The sequence below is a fragment of the Leucopleurus acutus genome, assembly GCF_964270905.1.
Source record: "Leucopleurus acutus genome assembly, chromosome: 5".
Taxonomy (NCBI): domain Eukaryota; kingdom Metazoa; phylum Chordata; class Mammalia; order Artiodactyla; family Delphinidae; genus Leucopleurus; species Leucopleurus acutus.
In genome coordinates this window covers 58,357,566-58,384,177 of record NC_139147.1, presented here as the reverse complement: position 1 = coordinate 58,384,177, position 26,612 = coordinate 58,357,566, and the positions used below count along the sequence as shown (strand labels likewise).

Here is a 26,612-nt window from a genome sequence, read left to right as displayed (position 1 = left end):
ACATTGCCTGGAGATGAGAGAGTTCGTATGATGTTTTGAGTTCCATAGCGATGTCCCATTCACAATTTTTTTCCTGGCTGGAGGGTGTGGGGAGGGTGAGGAACTGAAATGAGGAGCCAGATAAATGAAAGATGAGATGGGAGTGTAAGCCTGCTTTGTTTTGTGCCTCATAACAGCAGAGTTTATCTCTACTCATTCCCAACCTCCTTTCCCCAATTCAAGCCCCCCAAACTATGTGATAAAGGATCAGAGTAGAATGAGGAAATGTCACCAATATGGGTGGTGCTGGGAAACATGATGATAGCAGCAACAACTACTCTGAGGAAGAGTGACATCATCGTAGCAGCCAGGGCTATTCAGGAGCCTCCATGGAAAGGGAGGTCACCAAGCATAATGCCTTGTGAACACATATGATATACCTCAGACATTCCTGACATCAGGAATGAGTCAGGAGCTGGGGATCAGTTATTTTATGGATTAGGGCTAGAGCCAGAGACCACATGGTTGTGACCCAGATCCTGATCATACCCAGGTGAGTGTCTTTAAGAACCTGAGTAAGAAAGCAGCAGCAGGGCTTCCCTGGTGGCGCAGTGGTTGAGAGTCCGCCTGCCGACGCAGGGGACGCGGGTTCATGCCCCAGTCCGGGAGGATCCCACATGCTGCGGAGCGGCTGGGCCCGTGAGCCATGGCCGCTGAACCTGCGCGTCCAGAGCCTGTGCTCCGCAACGGGAGAGGCCACAACAGCGAGAGGCCCGCGTACCGCAAAAAAAAAAAAAAAAAAAAAAAGAAAGCAGCAGCAGCTAAAACAGGAAGTCGTCATATATGGCATCACCTCATGCCCACCCAGTATTTGTGGCCCACAACCGGGATTCTGTCATGAAACAAGAGTGAATGTAGCAGTAACAGCCCTAAGATTCCTCCTGCAGATGTGAAAGCTTGGTGATCAGGAAGATCCTCGGAGCTCCTCTGCCTTTTATAGCTATTAGACATCAAGTGTTTCTGGTATATTTAAAGATTTCCTTTAACAACACAGTGTTGCTATAATACTTTTGAGAGAAGCTAATAACAAGTGATGATTGTAAAATTAGTTTAATGTACATTTATTCCTTCTAGCACACCATATTCCTGCACCCTCTTCTATTCCCCCTTCCCACCCACCCCTTTCACCAAAAAAAAGGTAACTGAGAGAAGCTCCAGGCCTTTATTTTTCCAGCTAGTCAGCTGCAAAGTGCCTGATCTAATATGCTATGGAGCCACCTTCTGGTAGTAAAGGCACACTTCACACACACAGTAAGTACGTTTCCCTTCCTTTACCCTAAAAAAAAAAGTTTCCACATCACCATCACCAATAGGAACAGCTGGGAGCTTATGTAAATACAGACTCCTGGGTCACACTCCAACCCTACTGAATCAGATCCCCTGGGGGTGGCATCTTTCTTCTGTCTTTAAAAAAAAAGCTCCCCGAGGGATTTTTATGTCCCACATGCTTTAGATCAAGACCTTGAAATGTCAATCAATTTCTCTTAAAAAAAAAAAAAAAGAATAGGTAGAATGACAGTTCTTATCCACGTTGTGTATAAGTTTAAGCAATCAGAGAAAAGTATTTCCATTTAACCGGCAGGAACACGGAACTGCTCTCTTTACTTACCCCACCCCAAGGTTCTTGGAATATGAGAGTGATATCAGCTGTCAGGAGAACTGTATGTACTCGCATATATCTTCATAATTACTTGACCTTCCATCGCAATTAGAATGACCTCTGTACATTTGTTATTCATTTAGCAAATAATGACCTGATTCTGCATTTTGGGTTGCTGAAACCAGTTGGAAATACCATATTGCCACATCACCCAAGCAGTAAATAGCACGTTAATTGAGAGCAGATATTATCATTCTTTCCCAACTTTATTATTAAAATTACAAGTTTGCAGAAACAACTTCCACCAACACAAATAATTCTTTTTTTTTTTTGCACTCTAATCCTAGGTTTAGTCAACACAATTCTTTTCTCTACACAACAAAGTACAAACACAATATTATCTAAAATGCTACAAAACTCAAAACAGAAAATGTATAGTACTGATTGTACAATAAAAGCCAAAAAAGCAATGTACACGTTGCCAAAGTAACCTGCACGACCACCATGAAGACCAACACAACGGGGGGTTCTGTGATGACCCGACAGAGCTGGCTCTCAACTTACCAGTTTCAGAGAGAAAGGGAGACGTGGGTTTGTCTGTGTGTGTGTGCACGCACATGAGTACACGTGAAAAGAACCATTTTGGGTATTTGGCCCTAGAGGTCAGAAGAGGACTCGAGCAGGGGAGCAGGGCCAGGCTAACAGGAATGGCAGCTGCATAAAAGCACACCCTTTCCTGTGGGACCCCGAGGCCAACAGGTTAGGGCACGACCAGCCCACCAGATGGGCCCCACGTCATCTGTGGAATGGGAAAACATGCTCCCAGGCTGGGGCTGTACCACCGCCTGGAGCACCCTGCTCATCCCTGCTGGCTTTGCCACTAAACTGACTCTCAAGAACTAGAAATGTGGAAGCTTTCTAGCCAGAAAACTGGAGGGCATCATTATAAGCACGACACCAAACCACCAACACTCCTGCAGCCGGAACTCTGCCACCAGGGGAAATGTAGCAATTACTGCCTTCACCTTCGAAGCCTGCCCCTGAGTGAGGGATTTCTTTCCTACTGATCCTCCTTCTGCTAGAAAAGTGACAAAAGTGAGTTGGATGGGATACAAGTCACAGGGCAGAGCTTCGGTGGCCCTGCTTATCGGGAGGAGTTGGAGCTGGAGCGGCTCCTGTGGTGGCGGCGGCCAGGGGAGCGGGATCGCCAGCGCACAGGGGACCTGCGCCGAGGGGAACGTGACCTTCGTCTCATCCGTGGGGGTGACCTGCGCCCCCTTATCTTTAGAGCGATCCTTGGACGTCTCATCAGAGCGGTCTTTGCGTTTGGTAGGAGAAGGAGCCATCTTCCCGCCGCCGCGACCTCCTCCCGCTCCTAATTCTTTTTAAAAAAACAAAGGAAATAAATTTCAAAGTAAATATAAATAACGAACCGTTAGTGTTTTTCCCTTATCCACTCTCTCAATGTTAGGTTACAGTCAAAACCCTTAGTATGTTTCTTGGACTTTCGAGGATTTGGTTTCAAAGAGTTCTGATCTGCTTAAGTCTCTGCAGCTAAGTCCCCACCTCAGCCACATGTCCTGCTGCACCCTTCCTAAACTCTGCCCACAGCTCCTGCTTCCTTTTAGTAGCAAAAGTAGAGAAAGTTAAGTTTATCCCACATATCCTTCTGTTTCAGCCAAGTATAAGGAAGAATGTTCTAGAAGTCCGAGTTAGGCATAATGAAGTAGGGAGGAAATGAGTCCCTATGACTCCAAGCTGAGTTTGGTAACAATCAGACAGTAAGGTGCTGGAAGCATCGATGGAAGACTGAACTACGCAGCTTTACGGTCTTTCCAGCCATATTCTGTTTTTTCCCTCCACCAGCTGTAAAACCGTATCTTTACACACTGAAGCCATTCCTTCCTCTCCTCTTTATTACACTGATTTACTCAAATCTTTGACTTCTTTTGCTGGGCCTGGGGTTACGGGAACATCTTTTCTATAAATACGGAACTGATATTCTAAAGTCATGCTGCTACCAGCAAAAACTTGAGTTTTGGTTTCGGGAGTAGTTTTCTAATAAAGCCTTTATATTGGTTATACACTGTAGCCTCTGGGACAGCTCAAAATTTTCTCTACCCCTCTCCCCACGTTCAGCACCCAGGATGAGATGCTCCGACCTCAGGAAGCTAGTCTCAGAAAACACTTAGTAGAGTTCTCAGCATGGGGAGCGTGAATGGCCAAGATGGGAGTCACTTTGGTGCCTCCAACACCTCCATGGTGGTAGGACTGATGTGTGTGTGGTCCTAGGGCAGAACTCCCCAAATCTCCACCTGAGATGTCCTAACCCTGGAGAAGGGTAACTTCACACTGCCCGGAGCTCCATACAGCAAGCACTTATCCTGGCATTTCTTTCAAGTTGCATTTTTTTTTTACAAATTCATTTAAATTTTGTTGTATATACAGACAGCTCATACAACTCAATAACAGAAAAACAAACAACCCAATCAAAGGGTGGGCAGAAGACCTAAGAAGACATTCATCCAAAAAAAGACATACAGATGGCCAATAGGCACATGAAAAGATGCTCAACATTGCTAATTACTAGAGAAATGCAAATCAAAACTACAGTGAGGTACCACCACACACTGGTCAAAATGGTCATCAAAAAAAAAAAAAAAGTCTACAAATAACTAATGCTAGAGAGGGTGTGGAGGAAAGGGAATCCTCCTACACTGTTGGGGGGAATGTAAGTTGGTGCAGCCACTATGGAAAACAGTATGGAGAGTCCTCTAAAAATAGAGTTGCCATATGATCCAGCAATCCCACTCCTGGGCATATATCTGGAAAAAACCACAATTTGAAAAGATACATGTACCCCAGTGTTCACTGCAGCACTATTTACAATAGCCAAGACATGGAAGCAAACTAAATGCCACTGACAGATGAATGGATAAAGAAGATGTGGTACACATATACAGTGGAATACTACTCAGCCATAAAAATGAGTGAAATAATGCCATTTGCAGCAACATGGATAGACCTAGAGATTATTATACTAAGTGAAGTAAGAAAGAGAATGACAAATACCACTTGATATCACTTATATGGAATCTAAAATATGGTACAGATGAACTTATTTATGAAACAGAAACAGACTCAGAGAACAGACTTGTGGTTGAGGGCATTCCAGTCAACAGAGGTGTTCACAGCCTGCATTTCCTTAACTGCAAGTTTTGATTTGACCATTACACCAAAGCAACACAACAGGCTAAAAAGTTTGGCCTCAGTAATATAGAATATCTTCAGATTAAGTATTTATTGAATAAACACACATTGCTCGAGCTGTTTACTAAAAATTTGGAGAGTTGAATAAAGTTCTCTAGGAGAAGAAGGGGAAGTGATTGCTGAGTCTTCTGCCCCCCACTCTGCCTGGGGAGTCCCCAGTAGGAAGGCTGACCCGGAGCTTGCATCCACTACTGCCCTGTGTGCGGATCTTGCCCCAGGGGCTGCTTTAACTGTGAACTGTTTCCACAATTTCTACTAAGGTGTCAACAGAAAACACTGCCTAAGGGTTTGAGTAGGAGCTGCAGTTTCTTTCTTGGGTGCATTCTGGAGAGACAGTTTAAGTCTCCTTCGATATAAAATAGTTTAATGGTGAGAGGAAAAGTTTGCCCTGGAGTTTTGGGGAAATCTAAGGGCTCTCTTCATTTCCTTAAGAAAGAAAAATTGATTGAAGTTTTGGTGTGTCCCAGCCAGTACCTAAGGCAGAATAAGTGAGACCCAGAAATGAAACAAAAACAGTGAACTTGCAGGACTAATCCTCATTTATTTTCACCTGAACTTTGAGATTAAATAACACTCAGGGACAGAGAAAGAAAGCTCTTCCAAATAAATAGATCTTTGCATCTTGTCATACTAAGGGCTGCAATGTTTAAGAAAATAGGCTGGTTTTGAGTCAATTAACTAATATTTACTAGGGTCTTAAGTACTTTTTTCCCCCTTAAACTTTCTATTTGGAAATAATTTCAAACTTTGAAAAAGTTTGCAAAAAGAAAAAGAGTAAAGGGCTTCCCTGGTGAAGCAGTGGTTGAGAGTCCGCCTGCCGATGCAGGGGACACGGGTTCGTGACCCGGTCCGGAAGGATCCCACGGCTGGGCCCATGAGCCATGGCCGCTGAGCCTGCGCATCCGGAGCCTGTGCTCCGCAACGGGAGAGGCCACAACAGTGAGAGACCCGCGTACCGCAAAAAAAACAAAAGCGTAAAAAAAACCCTCCACATATTGCCTTTACCTAGATTCATCTATTGTTAACATTTTTATCATCTGCTTTTCTCACTCTCTGCATGTATATGTACATATGCATGCATGTATCTATGTGTGTATGTGTATTACATATACATGTGCACATACCCACTAGGAGTAAGTTATGTATACATCATGGCCATTTACCTTAAATACTTCAGTGTGCATTTCCGAAGAATAGGAATATTCTCTTACTTAACCACAGCAGAGTTATCGATACTTCTTTATCTAGTCTTCTGCCCCTATTCTAGTTTTGTCAGCTCATCAGACAAATGTCAGATCTGATTTGCCAGATTTGTCACATCTGATTTGCCAGATTTCCTTTGTAGCTTTAATCCCCCTCCAGTAAAGGATCCAGTCTAGAGCAAGATAGTGCAATTAACTTGCCATGTCTTTTTAGCTTTCTTTAATCTGGATTTTTTTTGCCTTTAGACATTCCTTATTTTGTCTATTTGATGTTGCTTTGTGACTGGATTCAGTTTATTCATTCTCTGCCTTAATACTGCAAAGGGAATATTGTGTCCTTCCGAGGGTATCACATCTGACGGAGCAGGATGTCCATTTGTCCCTCACAGATGTTAATTTTGACCACTTGGTCGAGTTGTCTAATTTCTCCACTATATAATTACTGCTGCTTTTTACCCCCTTGTAACTAATAAGCATACTTCAGGGAGACCATTAGAGACCATGCAAATATCCTGATTGTCATCAAAGTTTCCTCCTTATTTAGTATTTGTTGATGAATCTAGCCTGATTCAATCTTTACTATAATGATTACAGAATGATGACTTTCCAACTCCAGCATTTCTGTATTTACAAGTCAGCTCGAACATCCTACTGTATGCAAGAGCCCTCTCTTTCTCCTCCCTCCCTCCCTCCCTCCCTTCCTCCCTTCTCTCTCTCTCTCTCTTTCTCTCTCTCAATGTTTCTCTCTCTCTCTCCCTATGTATCTGTCATCTATTACCGGTACAGATTTATGAATTCTTACTTTTTTTCAATGGCTTCTAATTCATTAGTATACTTCATTATATTAGTGCTTAAACTGCCCTAGATTTAGCTAGTAGGAGACTTCAAGCTGATTCCTGAATCCTTCTGACATACCCCCACCATTTTTTGGAATATGTTCTTATTTTCTGAAATACCAAGATATTCCAACATCAGACATTTCTCTGGAAAGTTCTGATTCCTTTCAGCATGAAATTATATTAGTGAACAAGATACTAGTGCCAGTTGTGCTTATTGCTACTGGAATATCTTTGCTTCTTGGTCCATCCAAAAGACAGATCTGGGAAAAATAGGTATGTATATATACATACAACGCACACACACGCGCGCGCACACACACACACACACACACACGATTGAAATTACCACCACCAATAGGGACAGATGGATATCATATTATATAAATTATATTTATATAAATATAATTTTTTCCTTATCTTTCCCTCTTTCTTACACAAAGTAGCATATTATATACTCTTTGCACTTTGCTTTTTTCCCTTAACACTATCTCCTGGAAATCACTCCATATAAGTCAATAGAGATTTTCTTCTTTCTTGTTTTTACTGCTGTACAGTTTCCATTTTGTGTATTTAGTATAGTTTATTCAATCAATTTCCTATGTTTGGACTTTAGTTTTTAGTACTTGGGAATTACAAATAATGCTGCCAAGAAGAATCTTGTGCATATACAGTTTGATATTGTTGGAAGGGAGCATCAGGGCAAATTCCTGAAGAGGAATTGCTAAGTCAAAGGATAAATTAATATGTAGTTTTGTTTGATATTGTCAGTTCCTTTCCACAGTGGTTGAACCATTTTGCATTCCCTTCAGCAACATAGGAAAGTGCCTGTTTCCCCATAGCCTTGACAACAGAGCATGCTGTCAAACTTCAAATTCTTGACAAGTGATTGGGGAAGAAATAATGTCTCAATGAATTTTAAATTTGCATTTCTTTTAATATGAATGAATTTGAAATTTTTTCAAGTGTTTAAGTGTTATTTTCAGATCTTTTTTGTGAATCACTGGTGTCATATCTTTGGCCCATTTTTCCACAGAATTTTTCAGCTTTTTTATCCTCAACATTTGTTAAGTTCTTTATCAATTTGCAAATTCTTTATCACCCTTTATTCGTCATATATGTTGTGAATACTTTCACCTAGTTTATCATTTGCCCTTTCACTTTGCCTTTTTTTCCCATGCAAATTGTTTTTATTTTTAAGTAGTCAGATTTATCCATCTTCCCTTTCATTACATCTGGATATATATATATATATATATATATATATATATACATATATATATATTTGTATAGTTATAGTTGTAGTAATTGCCATTGTATGTATATAATTAAAGTATAGTATATATTATGGCACATGTCTTTATGTATATATTCTATAGTATATGTGTGTATATATATAACTATATAGTTATAATATCTATACACTATAACAATAGTGTATATATGTACATAAATATAGTATAGCTATATATAAATAGATAGATATAGATATGCACACACATGTATATATGGAGCTAGGGAAATATCCCATTTTCTCAAGAGTTTTATTAGAAATGGGTGTTGAATTTTGCCAATGGCTTTTAAAGCATTTATGGAGATTAATCCTATACTTTTCCTCCTAAACTCTATTTATATGGTAAATTAATTTAAGAGATTTTTCTATTAGTAAGCCCTCCTTGCATTTCTGGTATAATCCTTAGGTAAGGTTTCAAGTTCCATCACTGTCTTAGATGTCAAGGTCTCTACTGAAGTGCCTCTGCTCTATTGACGCCCTCTCTCTGAAGCCTTTTAAAAATATTTCTCACACTCTGTCCCCGAAATGATACCCTCTTCTTTATTCTTTTCACTTCTTTGTACATACTTTTACTTTCAGACGTATCACTCTGTACTGTATTTATTTGTTTAGAATCTGTTTCTCCCATTAAACTCTATACTCACTGAAGGCATGGAGTAATTCTAAGAACTTTTTTATATCAGTTTCTTGAGTGTGAACTCTACAGACCCTAAACTGGCCATTCAAAAGAGGTACTCAGGGGACTTCCCTGGTGGTGCAGTGGTTAAGACTCTGCCTGCCAGCACAGGAGACACGGGTTCGATCCCTGTTCTGGGAAGATCCCACATGCCACAGAGCAACTAAGCCCATGCACCACAACTATTGAAGCCCGCGCGCCTAGAGCCGGTGCTCCGCAACAAGAGAAGCCACGGCAATCAGAAGCCCACGCACAGCAACGAAGAGTAGCCCCTGCTCGCCACAACTGGAGAAAGCCCACGCGCCGCAACGAAGACCAAATGCAGCCCCCCCCACAAAAAAAGAGGTACTCAGGAGCAGTGTTTGCCACACTTTTCCATTAACTAGCAGCAGAAATTAAAATAAATTCCTATTTATAATTATGTCAGGTTCAGATCTACTAGGCATTAAAGCATGTCCATTTGAATCAGGGCAACGGCTTTATGTACAAGAAAAATCCAATGCAACCCAATTACTTATGAGAGTGGAATTATGCTGATCCCAAACCAGTGGTACAAAAACGGTTCTACCACAGATAAAATTCTCAAATCCCCACTTCTCTTCCCATTCAGCATTATCGTGTATTTATGTCTTCACAAGAGAAAGTGCAGAATAGAGAGGTTAACATTTTTTTAAAATAGATTTTATTTTTTAAGATAACTTTTAGGTTCACAGCAAAATTGAGTGGAAAATACAGAATTCCCATATTCCCTCTGCCCCACCCCACAGTCTCCCTCACTATCACCATCCTGTGCCAGAGCAGTATGTTTGTTACAATCAAGGAACCTACAGAGACATATTATTATTACCCGAAGTCCAAACTTTACATTAAGTTTCACCCTTGATGTACCTTTCATGGGTTTTGACAAATGTATAATGGCACGAATCTGCCATTATGGTATAATCAGTACAGTTTCACATGTCTAAGAAATGTTAACTCTCTACGTGGTTCTCAGGTCCACCATCAAATTTCTCTTCACAATTCATGTAACTGTTTTTCCACTCCACCCTGCCTTCCCAGCACCTCTGAGTATCTTCTAGCAATAGCTGAATGGCTTTAACACTGTGATCAGTTTAGTTTGGTGGTTTGACTTTTTTGGACGGTAAATGGGGAGTCGTCTGACAGAACTAAGGGCAAATGCAGGCACATTCCTGCCATTTACCAAGGGTAGCTGGATGCGGCCCCCTCCATGTTCTCTTCTTTATGTTGTGATCTTGGGTTTGTTACTCTTCCCCCTTGTTTTCCTCAGTATCCTCCCTTATAATCACAATCTCACAGAGCCTTTGAGCTAACATGAGGGATCTGAGTGAGCAAACCAGATAAAGAATGTAACCGAGGTTAGGAGGGTACAAAGATGTCGGCTGGGGAGAAAAATTTGGATTCTATTGTTCTCATTCCTTTGTTAATCTGCACCCAGCTAATGTCTAGACCCATCACAGAAGCACTAGACAGGGTTTAAGAGTAATCTGAAAAGTGTTCCTTGGTCCCGACCTTGCCTAAGTTCATATTTGCTTACTCTCTGGTTACATCTTCCTGGCTGGAGCCTGCAGCCTTGCTAGTAGTCACAGAATCCAGGAAAAAAAACAGCTTTGCCAGAGCTGAGAAATAAAATGTTCTGTTCCCACCATTTCACCATGTGTTTCTGGCTGGAACTTCAGCTCATTTCTGCCAGTTAATGTCTTTTTCTCTCAAGAGGGTAACTTTCACTCACCATTTCAGCTGTCTCTGCTGGACACTCAAGCTTCAGCTGGTTGACATAGCCATGACTGCTGTTGTCAAAAACTCAGGCTATGTCCGTCATCCCTCAAAGAACAAAGTTTCTGTGTTTCTGCAGATTCAATTTCAAGTCAAAGCCATTCTCCTAAATCAGGGTGCCAAGGGGGCTGCCTTCGAAAACCTCTCCCCTTCCTCAGAGCCTCTGAGACAATGTTCTTTCCACTATCTCTGGCCTTGGTTAGTTTCTTTAAACTTTCTTTCCAGCTTTTGATCTTGATTAGTTTCTTTTCTCTTTTCATTTCCTAGTCTTTGTTTTTTTTTTTGCATACTTTCCTGGCCCTCCTACCCCAGGGGCCAATTATTTCTGCTTTTCTTTGTTTTCTGTCAACAATTTTTGGAATATATTACCTGGGCATTTAAAAAAATCAATATTTACTTAAGTGCACACAAAACAGCTCTTGTATATAGTAAAAGGAGATACCAAAGCAGTGAAATATCATGATATAGTGGAGACTGATCACACTCTGGACTGGAAATCAGAGAGCTGGGTCATCATTTTGACCCTATCACTTCTAATTATGTAACCTTGGAAAGTCAATCTCACAGAGTCTCTAGCTCTTTATTTGTAATATGACCTCTAATGTCCATCGTAATCAAATATTTTATGATTTTAAAGACTTACACTGCAAGGTTAATTTGGTCAAGCTGACCGTATGTTCATCAGTTAAAACAAAACTTAAGCTTAATCAAGGGAAAGACTATTTTGATTGAATTAAGTTTGATTTTCTCTCTCACCCTAGGCACTTGCATAAGACCTAAATATGCCTACCTCTAGACTTATGCATATAGGTTAACTTTTGCTACAACAATGCTGTGTAACTGTCACACCATTTAATAATGCACATTTGGTTAGGCTGGAGGTTGGTTGGTCTCAATTGGGCCTGGCTTGGGTGGTTCTGCTCTAATCCATGAGTCTCTCATCCTCTTCTTGGAGCCAGCAGTCTAGCCTAAAATGTTCTTCTTATGGTAATGGCAGAGAACAAGAGAGTGAGTCCAACCATACAAAGACTTTCAAGTCTTGGATTAGTCAGGTCCATGGTATTTCATTGTCCAAAGCAAACCATATGTCCAAGCCCAAAGTCAAGGGGTGCTCATGATGCAGGTGGGCAAAGAAGTGAATATTTCTGAACAACAATGTTATATAACACACTGTGCTTTGGAAATGAGTGATGAAAATGCTTATATATGGCTTCTTCTCAGTGAAAATGAAGCCTATGATGAAGACATGCAGAAACCTCAGGGATTAGAGTCCAGAGTTGCTGGTTTGAGACAGGATCTAGGAACTTACTTGCACACAATTTTAAGGTGCAGGTAAAAGTGTCATTTTAGTCAAATGAGAGAGGTTAAGATCATAACACTGCCTGAAAATCATCTAGAGTCATTTTATTTTGCAGAAAATTCCTCTGAATCATGGAATGAGTATCCATCCATGAATGAGGAACTGTTCACTCTATTCAAGTTGGAGATGAATTTGCAAATGTTGACCAGAACTTATTTATAAAACCAGAAGAGGCCACTTCAAAGAGATGGCTAAGACTAAAACATCATGAGACACTTGCCATATGATAGATTGAACAATTACATGACGTATGTTGTACTGTACAACTGTCTATCCCTTTACCGAAACAATCTAGACATCCTCCAACTCGGCCACTTTTTACCCAATACTTCTACACATATTTATGTCTTCTAATGAGACAGTAAAACAAAACCAAATGGTTATCCTTTTGTTCATCCCATGTGCAGGAGCCCGGGCTGAGCATGACGGGAGGAAGCGTGAAGAAAGACTGGAACTGGGATTGTTTTCCTCCAGTGAAAATAAACAACTGAATTTCAGTACAAAGACTAATTGCACTTTCCCATTATTTGGAACTCTTGCTAGAACTTTCACATTTTCTTCTTCTTGTAATTTTCCTAGGGAATGCAACAAACCTCAGAGATTATCATAATTTTGGCAAATAGCTTAGAATGTTAGCAGATGCCCCAAAGAGAAGAGGATCATGTATGGACATAAGCTTGAAACCCCTGTCATCCCCTCAAAGAATTAAAGTGAAACATAAAAACACTGCAAGTATTTTTTAATGACAGCAGCCTAATTTGCACTTCTTACATAAGCAAGAAAATCCCTGCAGATAGCATTAGGTGTGAGCTTCACATAGCCTCTCACTCTTGTTTAAATTTCCAGCATGTGCAGATGAAAGAGGGTGAGTTGCTGGGAAAACAGGTCATTCAATTCTGACATCCATTTCAACTGCAGTAGAGACTTGGCTAGAGGGTGATTATATTAATAAAGCACGATATCTATCTTTCCGATAGGATTCTAGCAGAGTTTTGCTTGTGTGGCAAAGTCTCAGAGGACTAGAGTGTCTCCAGCTCATGACAAGGCAGATCAACTCCAATGGACTCTTGAATGTAGGTGTACTTGATGGGAGGTGAGGCGGCTTGAAAGGCGGAGGTCTTTCCATGCTAGGAACAAAACATGGCTCCTTCAACGCTGAGAATGTCAGGGGGTGATGTATGTATGTATAATATATTTTTTAAAGTAGAAAACAGAGAAAGTGAAAGAGACATGCTTCCCTGGTTCTCTCAGATTTTTTTCCTGGTGTAACCTGCTTTTTAGTCCTGTTATGATAGTAGCATTAATTAATATTTATGTGATACTTTATAATTTGTAAATCATTTTAATCACAGCATTATATAATTTGCATTTAGGAATTGAATATTATTGTCACCATTCCATAGATAAAACTGAGGCTCAGAGGTTTTAAGCAACTTGTTCAAAGGAACCAGACCAGCAATTCAAGCCTTTTAACCAGAACCTACACTCTCCATGGCAACTGCCTCCTAATAGAAGAAGCGTTTCTCTTATGTGGGTTAAAACATTCCTTCAGGGACAAAATTTTAAAATTCTGGGACCAAAGATGGCAGCTTTTCTAATAGTCCCTTTGCCAACCTTACCCCCAACCTTCACCCACTCACTCACTGTGTGTATACTGCGGGGAAGGATGGAAGCGGGAAGTAAACTCTCCTGAGTCTCTGAGTGGATTGGTACTGGATGGATGATGCCCACATCCCTTCTGTTTGTTTTAGTGAATATTCTTAAAGTTGTCTTTGTATAAAGTACTGTTCTATGTTAGCACAATTCATCTCTCTCTCTGAAGCGCCTCAAGCATAAAGGTGAGTGTGGCATTTAGCTGTACAAACGCTCCAGCTCTCTTGATATCAGGAAATAGAGGTATATCTGTGAGCAGATTTATGTCCATGACTCAAATACTTCTACCCTTTGTCTATCAATCCACAGTACCTTAATTTCTCCAGAGAGAGGGAGAGATTGTTTTTCATCTCTATATAACACAGACATTTGAGTACAGAACAATAAAAAAATCAATTCATATTTTCAGATTCCTGTTTTCTCATTTTAATATAAAAATCCCAACGCCTATTACCAGGTTCTCTGATGCTTTAATGGAGACAATATATATCAAAAGGTGGACAAAATTCTAAGAAATTTGCACTTCTACCTTTTATGGGAAATTAAGAATTTCTCAAGGTCACGTGGTGGCCAAAGTGTAGTACTTGCAAGAATCCAGAATTTCTGACTCTGTTTGGTGTTTTATTCACCACAAAACACTCCATGCACATGGCTATAGAGTCTTCGAGGGTACTCTAAGTAGAAGGTAGAGTACATGGTCAATGTTATCTGAGACAGTAGTAGTAAGATACGTGGAAGATCAGCTCCATGTATTCCGAGGGTCTCCTCTAGGCATGGCCTAATCCAGACTGATCCAAAGTAGCCGAGTCAGAAAAGTGAGGCTTAACCTTCATGTCATTTCAGAACGATGAGTGGAGGGAGGAGAGTTTTGGAAAATATTTCAATAAGACAGAAAAGGGGTAACTCATTGCTTGCTTGCTTGCTTTTCCCCGTGGGGAAAAAGGAAAAGGGCAGTAAAAGCCCATTCTGCTGAAAAGCAGGTGGAAATTTCTTAAAATTACCTTTCTCACTCAATTTCACACTTGAGCATCTAGGCCCAGCGGGGCCCAGGCAATTCAGAGATGCATGAAAATGAAAAAACTAATGAAGATTAAGAGAAAAATCAGTTTCGGTTCTCATTTCATGCCCACTGACTTGTTCCATCCAGTGAGGGCTCGAGCCTGAACAGGGAGAGGTGGGACAAAGTCAGAAGTTGTGCATCTAATCCCAACGGTGTGGTGCCGGGGAAGCTAGGTAGCCTCTCTGGGCTTCTCTGAGCCTTATTTCCTCAGTTAAATATGAGACAAATGCTAGGAATGATATTTAAAGTGCTGAGTGAATATTTTGTACTGAAAAAAGTATCTGTTCCTGCATATCTTAGTATTGGACTCACATTTCTTTTTGGTATTGACACAATTTTCTCACTCCAAGACCAAACAGTACAAGGCAGGAAAAGAGCAAAGCTGCCACAGTCACTGGCCAGGACATACCATCTTTGGGCTGATTAACCACAATACCTGAAAAGGGCATAAAGAGAGACGAACTTTAATGCCAAAGTTTGGCAACTGGAAGGCAGGATGAATTGAATTAGTTTACTTACCTGAAACATGTTTTCTCCAAAGGCCATGGGGTGTTCATTGATCACAGTCATGCTCTGGGATCATATCTATGCCTTGTTCTCATATCTGTTCTTGCATTTATACAATTGCTTTTTTTCACATGAATGTCTTTCTTGTTAGAATATTCCAGAACTGATCTTTTCTTTTTTTTTCCATTTCCCCAAGACCCTGGACAATTCCTGGCACATGGTGCCCAGTGAAATGGTATTTGTAAGAATGACTAAATAAAACTGATCATCTGTAAATTTGTTTTCCAAATTCACTTCAGTAAAGAAAACTTTATATGTAGAAATATTGATCTAGCTTTGGATTTTCTTATTCTTTAAGGAGTCATTAAATGCTTTATGGAATATTCGTGTGTTAGGAGGAGGAGGAAAGAATAAAAAGCATTATAACAATTCAAAGGCCTGAAAGTCCAAAGCCAAAAAGGCCAGAGGCAATATAAATATAATATTCAGGACTGTTTTACTTTTTCTCTAACATGAAGGAAAAATTAAGAAAACAAACTCTCTTAGGAAATAAGACTGTCTGGTTCTGCCTGGCAGAGAATAAAAGGGAATGTTTATAATTATATAGTTGCTTAATTTTTTCCTTTTTAAAAAGTGTTTTATGATCACGTTAAAGATTCAAATAGTACAAAAATACAAAACTACAATGAAAAGGAAGTATCCTTACTTCTTCAGATGCCAGCTACCCACACTAGAGGCAATAACTTTTAATAGTTAATTATGTATCCTATCAGAAATTTTTTACTCATATATAAGCAAATATATGTACCATGAATACATATCCCTTCTTATTACAAATGGGGGCATACTGTACATACTGTTCTGTTCCTGGTTTCTTTCTCTTAAAAAATATTCTTGGAATACTTTTCACAGAAGTGCATAGAGGTCTTCCTCATTCTACAATATTAAATTACTGGCTAGTTCCCCAACGTATGGATCTACCATAGTTTATTTAATTGGCCTCTTAATGTTAGATGGTTAAATTGTTTCCAGGCTTTTCTTATTTCTAACAACACTCCAGTGAAATTCCTAATACATTATAGGTAGATCATTAGCTCTTCAGATTACATAAATTCTTCGGGCAAAAAGTGCATTTTTGTATCAGAATTATCTGGATTGTTTTTGTTTTTTCATCATTTTAACTAGATTATAAACTGACTGTAGGTGGAGACTAGTTTTTTAATTGTTTTGATTGCCTCAGATTTATTACACTGCTTTTCATAGAGCAAAGTTTCAAAAACTACAGGCCAAAAAACTGGATTTCAAATATTAGTTACCAAATCTCTTCTATGTTTTACGTAGTTTGGATGGCAGCCACATGATGTCATGTTAACACTGGGTATCAGTGCTGAAGATTTTTCCTCTTACAACACGTATCCAGGGATTCAAGGTCTTCCTGATGCTCACGCTACTCTAGCCCTGTCAAAGCAGACACTGAGGGTACCCTGGAAGCTCACACAGTCCTAAAGTACGTAACCGTGTGGCTCATTGTATGCACAGGTGGCTAGAGAGTTCACAGTAGTTCAAACCACTGGAATATCATGATCACAAAAGAAATAATCTCACAAGAGGTCAATTTAGGACTACACAAAGTTCTGTTTTAGTAAAGTCAAGACTTACTAAGCTCTACACTGGTAATATGGTGGAATATAACATTTTACCTCCAAAGTTTTAGAGAAATGAAAGAACAAAGGTTTTAAATAGGTCTTCTAATAGGTCTTCCATCAATGCTTACTAATTTTCTCCCAACCAAATATAGAAAATGAGACCACTGACTTCAGGAATGTCTTGGTGGAGAAGCCGAGCTCCAGTCTTGCCCTGTCTCTCAATTAGGCAGTTCTTTAAGGCACCAATAGTGAAAGATGTTAGTAGGATGTCAGTTTGCAGCTCTGCTGCTATGTGGTGTGCAGGATGGATGACGCTCCAGTAACTGAGGACTGTATGACCCTCAATATGAAATAAACTGAGTCCCCAGGTGGAACGTTCATCATTTAAGTGAACACCTTCTGAAGGGAAAGAGTTGATTATGGCTCTGAATTTACAATCAAGATCTGTGTTGGGAGGGTCCTAACTTTATTGAATACCATGCCCCGTTATGATATAAAACAAGGGATTACATTTAACATTGACAAAATTTTATTAGTTGAATTATAGGAATACTCTTTTTTTTTTTTTTTTTTTGCAGTATGTGGGCCTCTCACCGTCATGGCTTCTCCTGTTGCAGAGCACAGGCTCCGGAGGCGCAGGCCCAGCCACCGTGGCCCACGGGCCCAGCCACTCCGCGGCATGCAGGATCCTCCTGGACCAGGGCACGAACCCGCGTCCCCTGTATCGGCAGGCGGACCCCCAACCACTGCGCCACCAGGGAAGCCTTATAGGAATACTCTTTGTTCCAAAAATCAGACTATACTTTCACAGAACTGAAATGTTTCTCACTACTTTTTACCTGGCTCATTCGCATTCATTTTTCAGAGTTTAATTTTAAATATATCCTCAGAGAATCCTTTCTTGTTCCCCAATTAAAATCAGAGCTTTCTGTTAGACTCTGGCAACACCTTGTACTATACCATAAGATGTGTCACAAATAAATTTAATTGCACGATTATTTATTTACTAAATATCCTCTATAATAGATTATAATCTTCAGGAGGCAAGTGTTTTCAACGTATACCCAACAACTGGCACAGTACCTGACAAATGGCAGGTACTCAGTAAATACTTGTTGAGTGAATAAAACATAAACGTTTAAAAAATGGTAAATGACTCAGCAGTGATATGGATGTGATTATTTTTAGTAGATCCATTGGCAGTTGTGGGAACTTCTGAAAATGTTCTGGCTGTGCTGGTGAAGGTGTCACCTAGGGATAGAAAGGGGATATCTGATCTGATCCTAGTGACAATCTCCACCTGGTCAAGAAGTGTAAAATTGTGATCGGACGTCACTTGCTATTAGCAAGGGCTCAATTTGAATGGCCTAAATGCTCCTAAAATATTACCTGTAAAATTTACTAAGGACCAATTTATGCAGGACTGGTATCCTAGGATCTAACAGTTACCAAAGAGTGAAACTTCCTATTGGTTTAAAGAAAAAAAAGAGAAACAATACAGCCCATAAAGCAAAATAAGATCTGCTAAAGAATCTCCATGAGAAGTGGTTGTGGGGAAATGTCTGAAGTTGGTGTCATGGAAAGATGAGGCTTACCCATAGTAGCCCAGGTTATCAGAGGTCCAATGGATCAAAATACTGATTCTTCCCACTCTAATACGTTTGATAAGATCAATAAAAATTCCTCTGCAACATCTGAGTAGACAAATCCATGTCAACAAATCATTCCATTTTCCAATGGAAAATTAAAACTTAAAATGCACTTTAATGGATTTGGCCCCCAAATGTTATTATGTAGATTTCATTTTGAAATAAAATAGAGACAAATCTAAGACTTGTTCTCTGACTACCTTTTTTGAGTGACTGGGAAGAATTTTGGTTCCATCCATTGTCATTTTTGTCATCACTGTCGTTTTCATCAAGATGCACTTTTAAATACCTGAGATTGGCTTTGTTCTCATTTTTCCACCTCTGATCAAATAAAGCAGACCACAACCTTCCCTGACACGAAATTTTCCCTAAGTGCTCACCATGAAGTGTCGAACCTGCCCTTGAGGGGGATGAACTGTACGTCTCACTGGGCATCCATGAAGCTGCTAAAGGAAGAAGATAATGGAAAAGTTAATCTGTATAAGACTAATTATTTTATTGTCTCTTCTTGACCTTTAATTGAACCTAAAAATTCAGCACACATTAGAATGTCCCAAAATAAAGTGGGAGTTGAGGGAATGCTTGTGGTCCAGATGTTTCTAATAGGGAAGGTTTTGATCACAGCCATTTAAAGCAGGAAGAAGAAATGGAAGAAAACACTAGGAGAGGTTTTTCCAGCCCCAGAGAGTGTGTTGTGACTGTTCTCATGTCTATCCCACAGAGGAGCTAAAAGAATGAAAGCCCAGGTGTGTTACAGTGGCCTTCAGTAAAGAAAAGATACCAATAGAACTTTTTTTTTTTTAACATCTTTATTGGAGTATAATTGTTTTACAATGGTGTGTTAGTTTCTGCTTTATAACAAAGTGAATCAGTTATACATATATATATATATATATATATATATCCCCATATCTCTTCCCTCTTGCATCTCCCTCCCTCCCACCCTCCCTATCCCACCCCTCTAGGTGGTCACAAAGCACCAAGCTGATCTCCCTGTGCTATGCGGCTGCTTCCCACTAGCTATCTGTTTTACATTTGGCAGTGTATATATGTCCATGCCACTCTCTCACTTCATCCCAGCTTACCCTTCCCCCTCCTCATGTCCTCAGGTCCATTCTCTACAGCTGCATCTTTATTCCTATCCTGCCCCTAGGTTCTTCAGACCACTTTTTTTTTTTTAGATTCCATATATATGTGTTAGCATATGGTATTTGTTTTTCTCTTTCTGACTTACTTCACTCTGTATGACAGGCTCTGGGTCCATCCACCTCACTACAAATAGCTCAATTTTGTTTCTTTTTATGGCTGAGTAATATTCCATTGTATATATGTGCCACATCTTCTTTATCCATTCATCTGTTGATGGACCCTTAGGTTGCTTCCATGTCCTGGCTATCATAAATAGAGCTGCAATGAATATTGTGGTACATGACTCTTTTTGAATTATGGTTTTCTCAGGGTATATGCCCAGTAGTGGGATTGCTGGGTCATATGGTAGTTCTATTTGTAGTTTTTTAAGGAACCTCCATACTGTTCTCCATAGTGGCTGTATCAATTTACATTCCCACCAACAGTGCATGAGGGTTCACACCCTCTCCAGCATTTATTGTTTGTAGATTTTTTGATGATGGCCATTCTGACCAGTGTGAGATGATATCTCATTGTAGTTTTGATTTGCATTTCTCTAATGATTAATGATGTTGAGCATTCTTTCATGTGTTTGTTGGCAATCTGTATATCTTCTTTAGAGAAATGTCTATTTAGGTCTTCTGCCCATTTTTGGATTGGTTTGTTTGTTTTTTTGATATTGCGCTGCATGAGCTGCTTGTAAATTTTGGAGATTAATCCTTTGTCAGTTGCTTCATTTGCAAATATTTTCTCCCATTCTGAGGGTTGTCTTCTCGTCTTGTTTATGGTTTCCTTTGCTGTGTAAAAGCTTTTAAGCTTCATCAGCTCCCATTTGTTTATTTTTGTTTTTATTTCCATTTCTCTAGGAGGTGGGTCAAAAAGGATCTTGCTGTGATTTATGTCATGGAGTGTTCTGCCTATGTTTTCCTCTAAGAGTTTAATAGTGTCTGGCCTTACATTTAGGTCTTTAATCTATTTTGAGTTTATTTTTGTGTATGGTATTAGGGAGTGTTCTAATTTCATTCTTTTATATGTAGCTGTCCAGTTTTCCCAGCACCACTTATTGAAGAGGCTGTCTTTTCTCCACTGTATATTCTTGCCTCCTTTATCAAAGATAGGTGACCATATGTGCATGGGTTTATCTCTGGGCTTTCTATCCTGTTCCATTGATCTATATTTCTTTTTTTTGCCAGTACCATACTCTCTTGATTACTGTAGCTTTGTAGTATAGTCTGAAGGGTAAGCTGACATTATTGTTTGACCATGAAAACTGAAGTGTCAACAGCGAATAATCAGACCCCTGTGGTTACAGGACTTGTTAGCTGCTGGGTGAGTCCTTTTGATACATTCAGAGGCAAACCTTCCCCTTGAGTGGATGGCAGCAAATTCCAGCAGCACATATAGCCTTTGAAATAGATATATCAACTCATTTTGTTTAGCTCTCCAACTCTGGCAAGAAAGTTCCACTTCTTGGCAGACTCCACATATCTGTACCTGATAACATGCCTATAATGTAATGTAAAGTAAAATATCTGCAGTAGTATATGGTTATAGTCGGTAGAAAAACATTATGCTCATTTATTTAAAACATTAGTATACATGATTTTCCACGCTGAATGCTTTCTTTTGTGTCAAGACCAAAACAATAAGCAAAACAAAAATAAAATAAAACAAACATTAAAACCCCCCTTAGCCTGACCCTTTCTTGGTTTCTCTCTAGATGCCAGTAGCAGTTACAGCTGTCGACAAAGGTATGTTACCAGGCCCTTTGGAAGAGCTGAAAGTCACTGCTTTCTGGGGATTGCTCACAGGACAGTCTGTGACAGCTGCTCCACCTGGGGTCACCCCCCAGGTTAGGGTGATTTTGTATATAGCTATTTTGAGTTTGTCTAGGTCTGGGAGATGTTCTTATCTTCAGTATAGTTCTATGACCCTGTGCATGTGATCTTGATCCTTTTTGTTGTAGACAGAATGCCAAGGTCTATAGATGACAATGGACTGGGTACTTTTTTAATGCCAATTTTTAATGTTTAAGCCATTAAGCCAGGAGTTTGATTGACACAGAGCAAAACCAACTAAAAAGAAATTGGAGTCAGGCCTGGATTTAGGTAAAATTATGAAGAAGGAAGTTTCTTCTGGATAACCTTACGGATTTTTTGCCCAATATGGTGTCTCCTTTACTTCCTACTTTTAGGGCCTGATGCCTTTATTTCTTAAGTCTTCAAAGTCTGTTTGCAAGAAAGGATATGATAAATTAATTTATGCTAAGATATGAATGGTTTAACAAGTGCTATCACCTTGAGACAAATGGGTATTTAAAAATAGATTTTCTATTTTATGTTTATTATCAGTGAGTCAATATAGAACACCTGTAATGATCAGTTACATGTGGATACCAGCTGTTTTTTCATTAAATACAGAGCGCCAGTCTTTTCTGGCCAATTTTGATTTTCTCCAAACAAGAAAACCAAACATAATAGAATTTCAGGAGGTGGTAATACCATCAACATGATCCATCCAAATTGCAGAACTGGCAATACTTAACTTAAAATCATGTAAATTATTTGACCATTTCATAAAATTTCTTGTTGGCCTTCTGAAAACTTTTCAAGTATAAAAAGATCTCAAAATATGTGTGATAAAACTGAATTACAAAATCCACTTTGGAAAACTAGGGAGTTATTTTTCTGATTTTGGCTTTAAGATTTTTCAAAATCTGTTAAAAAGAAATAAAGAGGAAAGTGTGTTGAGAGAGGCGAAGAAAAAGAAGCTTCCAGCTGATAGACTTAACATGTCTGAAAATATTTCAGTAATGTAAAGGAAAAACTTCAAGAGCAAGAATATATTACAATTAAGAGCGTTTCAGCAAGACTAAGAGATGGGCAGTTCTTGTATTAACTGCTCCCATAGGAGAGAGGTCTTCCTGAAGAATACCAGTTTATAGAATCCTCAGTAAGATAGAGCTGGCTATCTCCAGTGATTTATCTTTCACTAAAACAATACTTTTTCTAAAAGCTCACCCACTCCATCATTTAGATATCCAGTTTTTAGGATGTGTTAAACACTGGCTACTGCATCTGCCATTCTTAAGTCTCCTTGGGAGTCTCTCAGCAGAGTTAAATTATTATTGTCCTTTAATTGATTGAAATATTCTGTGTTCTTCAAGGTATCATCATGTTTGTTAAATATATAGGTTAATTCTCCTTTAAATTCTTTGAGAACACATTTTCATCAAAATCCATGAATGAACACTACTTTGACATTTGGATGACAAACACCAGCTTGATGGATAACATCCTTAAGTACGTCACCATTATTGGTCGAAAATATGAACATAGGGATATGGTGTAGTTAGAGTTTCTCAAATATATTCTTATATCCCTCCTTTAGCATAACATCAGTTTCTTCCACAATTCCTTTAAATTTAGCTTTTGATAAAGGTTATTTGACAAGGAGACTCTGTGAACTTAGCATACCATTCTACCATAAAAGGGTACTTTTATGGTAAAAACAAGATCACTTTGATAGCATTGTCTTTTTCCTTGAGTTGCAATAACTTTTTTTTTTTTTTTTGCGGTACGCGGGCCTCTCACTGTTGTGGCCTCTCCCGTTGCGGAGCACAGGCTCCGGACGCGCAGGCACAGCGGCCATGGCTCACGGGCCCAGCCGCTCCGCGGCATGTGGGATCCTCCCGGACCGGGGCACGAACCCACATCCCCTGCATCGGCAGGCGGACTCTTAACCACTGCGCCACCAGGGAAGCCCAGGGTTGCAATAATATTTTTTGACATTCATTTGTAACCAGCTTACAGTTCTCAATAATATTATGACATGTTAGGCATCTTTCCCTTTGTAGGAAAATCCTTACTGTCATATAAAAGTCCATAATTATCTGGTTTGGCAGCTCCTCTTTTGACAATATCACAGGTAATTTCTGGTACTCTTATAGGGCTCTTGAGGCAAACTGAACTTTTCTAAAATTCTGGCATGATTTTTACATGTACAGACTTTATATTGAGTAACGAATCTTCCTTAAGACACTCTGAGTTCTGCCCTTAATTTTGTCCTAGAACAAAGGCATAGGGTGGCAAGCAATAATCATAGATGCAGGGCTTGGACACAGAGATGTCACTGATCTTGGTCTTCTGCCCCAACTTTTCCTTCAAGGGGAATATATACTGGGTCAGCATCACCTCTTCCAACAGGATGCAAATACTGGCACCAGCTACTGTGTCCATTCTTGCCATGATCACTTAGTCCATAAATGGGACCCCCTTATGCTCTTCCTAACAAAGATGACATTTACGAGCTTTGGAAGTGTGGGGCTTGTGTACTAACTGTGAAGAACATGGAGCCCCCAGAAATTGGTATTTTAACAGAGGATCGAATTTTAAATCAGAGGACTAAATCTTTAATTTGAGGCTGACCTAATGAGGAATTAGGTGACAGAATGGGAGCAGAACAGTGTTTTAGATAAAAGGAAAATGGAAAGAGATGTGATCTGAGACATATAAGATTTTAGAATTTGAAGATAAGAATGGTGAGTTTAGAGAATCAGCATCCTGACCAACAGGGAACGGAGGAACTGAAGAGATTATGGTGCAGCTGGACACAGGGCCCAGCATCGTTGTAGGTCCTGGCATTGCTGTGTCCCTGCCATTGACCCTCAACTCCTCAACTCTAGGTTCTCCATCATCCTCTGCCTATGGAAAGTAGAAGGGGTTTTTATGAAATTATTAGGCACAACTACCAGGAACTTGAGGAGAAACAGCCAGGACCAGGGACAGGATAAGAAATGCACTTGTAAGATTTAAGAAGAATACATAAATTTTGAAGAATATGGGATGCAAGGTCAAAGAACAGAATAAAGACCTCAGGTGAGATCGATAAGAGGTACTCTGAGGCCTGTGTGTGTGTGTGTGTGTGTGTGTGTGTGCGCGCATACATGTGGTGACAGTGAACTTGATGATTTTGGTAATGGGATAAATTGGAGGCTTAGGGACTCATGGAGACTTGTATCATTTTTCTGCTTGCCTAACTTAGACAGACAAGCTGATTTCAATGTGGCTTTAGGCTCCACTGGGCCAGATGGATGGCAGGAAAAACCAGAAAGAAAAAAGTAATTAAGCTTCAGTTTTCTCCTCCATGGCCTGATCACCTGTGTCAGGATGAAAATGTATCCCAGGTTGTTATTAAGCTCATACATTTTGGGTATTTAGAAGTTCAGATTTGGTATCCCCATTTCATAGATGGTTACAGTAAAATATGCATTACTGTTCTAGACTGTAGGAAATATGGAAGCTGAACTAGGATTAGATTCCAACACTCTTGAATTGCAGCCAAGACCTCTTCAAGTTAATAAATAACAAAATAACAACAAAAGAATATATTAAAACATACACTAATAAATTTATTGTAAATGCAATGTACTCAGAACTTCCTTGTGACATCCAAATATATATGAGCTATACAAAATGTATGTATAAGCAAATATCCCATAGAATGTGTTCATAAATAGCAAGGGCCCTAGAAACACTGCTAGTGGGTTTATTTCACTAGAAATCCATCCATTATCATTCTTTTTTTCCCTCTGAACATTTCATAAATCTATTGAAATAAACATATTGGAAGAAAAAAATCCCATTATCAATGCCTGACACGAATCTTGCCAAATGCATCATCTAATATTGGATGTCATACTGCAGTCCAATCCAATGAGTAGAAACATGTTTCAAAAACAGTTTGGGACTGAGCAATCAATATTAACTTCTTGGATCCTAATGTGTTTTTGTGAATGATTATAAATAGAGCAACTCACTGTGGGGAATTTTTTCTCTAAGCTTATGGATGAAAAATGGCAAATGGTTAACAAGATCTTCTTGCATAAATAAAAAAGTGGGTTTTCACTGCCAGGAAAAAAAATTGTTTGTTGGGTTTTAGCGTCCCTTCCTAGATTTCACAATTTCTAAGGCTATTTTTATGGTAAGAATGATAAAGAGATGTCTGAGGATAGATGAAGTTTTCAGGTGGGGAAGGACAGAAAATGTGAAGGATTACAATAGTTCATTTCATTATGAAATCTATTGAAAAGACCAAGAATATACTTGTGTAAATTAGGAAGCACTTTCAAGCAAGACCCTTTCAATTTTCTAGTTTCTGGAGCAAAAAGTACCTTGGGTGGCCTCTATGCTTCATATTGATGGGATGCACGGGATAAAAAGGATTTTATTCTGGGCACACATGCTATTGTAATAACAATTTAAATAAAACAAATAAATAAAAAGTTCAAAACTTTCAATTAAACAGATCATTTCTTTTCACTGTGTGTGTGTGTGTTTTCTTCCTTGCCCAAATGTACACATACCTTTTCAATCATTCAACAAATATTCGCTGAGCACCTACTGTTGCCTGCCACTATTACAGATGTTAGAATACTACAGTGAACAACAGAAAAAGGCTTAGGTCCCCGTTATTGTGTATCTTACATTCTAGCATAATTTCAGTAGACAATCAAATAATTCAAATAAACAAAGGAAAACATCAGATGCTAATTAAAATATGGGATAATTTATGTGCAATCATAGCATAAATTTAAGTTGGAGTTCAGCTTTTTCCTATAACATTGTCCAATAAATTTTTATCCCCATTGTCACATGATCTACCTTCCCTGTAACCAAGAAGTATTAATTCATTTATTGATTCAACAATATTTGTTGAGAACCAACTCAATACCATGCACTATCTCAGGCACTGTGGATACAGGTAAACAAACAAAAAAACACTCTCATGGAACTTTCTTGTATTATAGTATCAAGAATAAAGGGTGACAACTAGTGTAGGTAGAGTTTCAGCATAGTTTATTATAAACAACTCAATTTTATGTTAACATCAATTTTAT

At 39.3% G+C, this 26,612-nt stretch overlaps 1 protein-coding gene and 1 pseudogene across 2 annotated transcripts in view; both read right to left on the bottom strand.

The window, feature by feature from the left end:
* Window positions 1-13,090: 13,090 nt before the first annotated feature.
* Window positions 13,091-26,612, bottom strand: part of CD96 (CD96 molecule) — a gene marked incomplete at both ends in the record, with an annotated part of 85,403 nt that continues 71,881 nt past the window's right edge. Inside the window, 5 exon segments of the mRNA XM_082840567.1 lie at window positions 13,091-13,167; window positions 13,170-13,198; window positions 15,097-15,203; window positions 18,094-18,188; window positions 18,967-19,029. Coding sequence (XP_082696693.1) covers window positions 13,091-13,167; window positions 13,170-13,198; window positions 15,097-15,203; window positions 18,094-18,188; window positions 18,967-19,029 — 371 coding nt within the window.
* LOC309962513 (cytosolic 5'-nucleotidase 3A-like) lies at window positions 22,706-23,961 on the bottom strand (annotated as a pseudogene). The gene is made up of 2 exons: window positions 23,908-23,961; window positions 22,706-23,210 (listed from the first exon to the last, which is right to left on the bottom strand). The product of its transcript is annotated as a cytosolic 5'-nucleotidase 3A-like (transcript).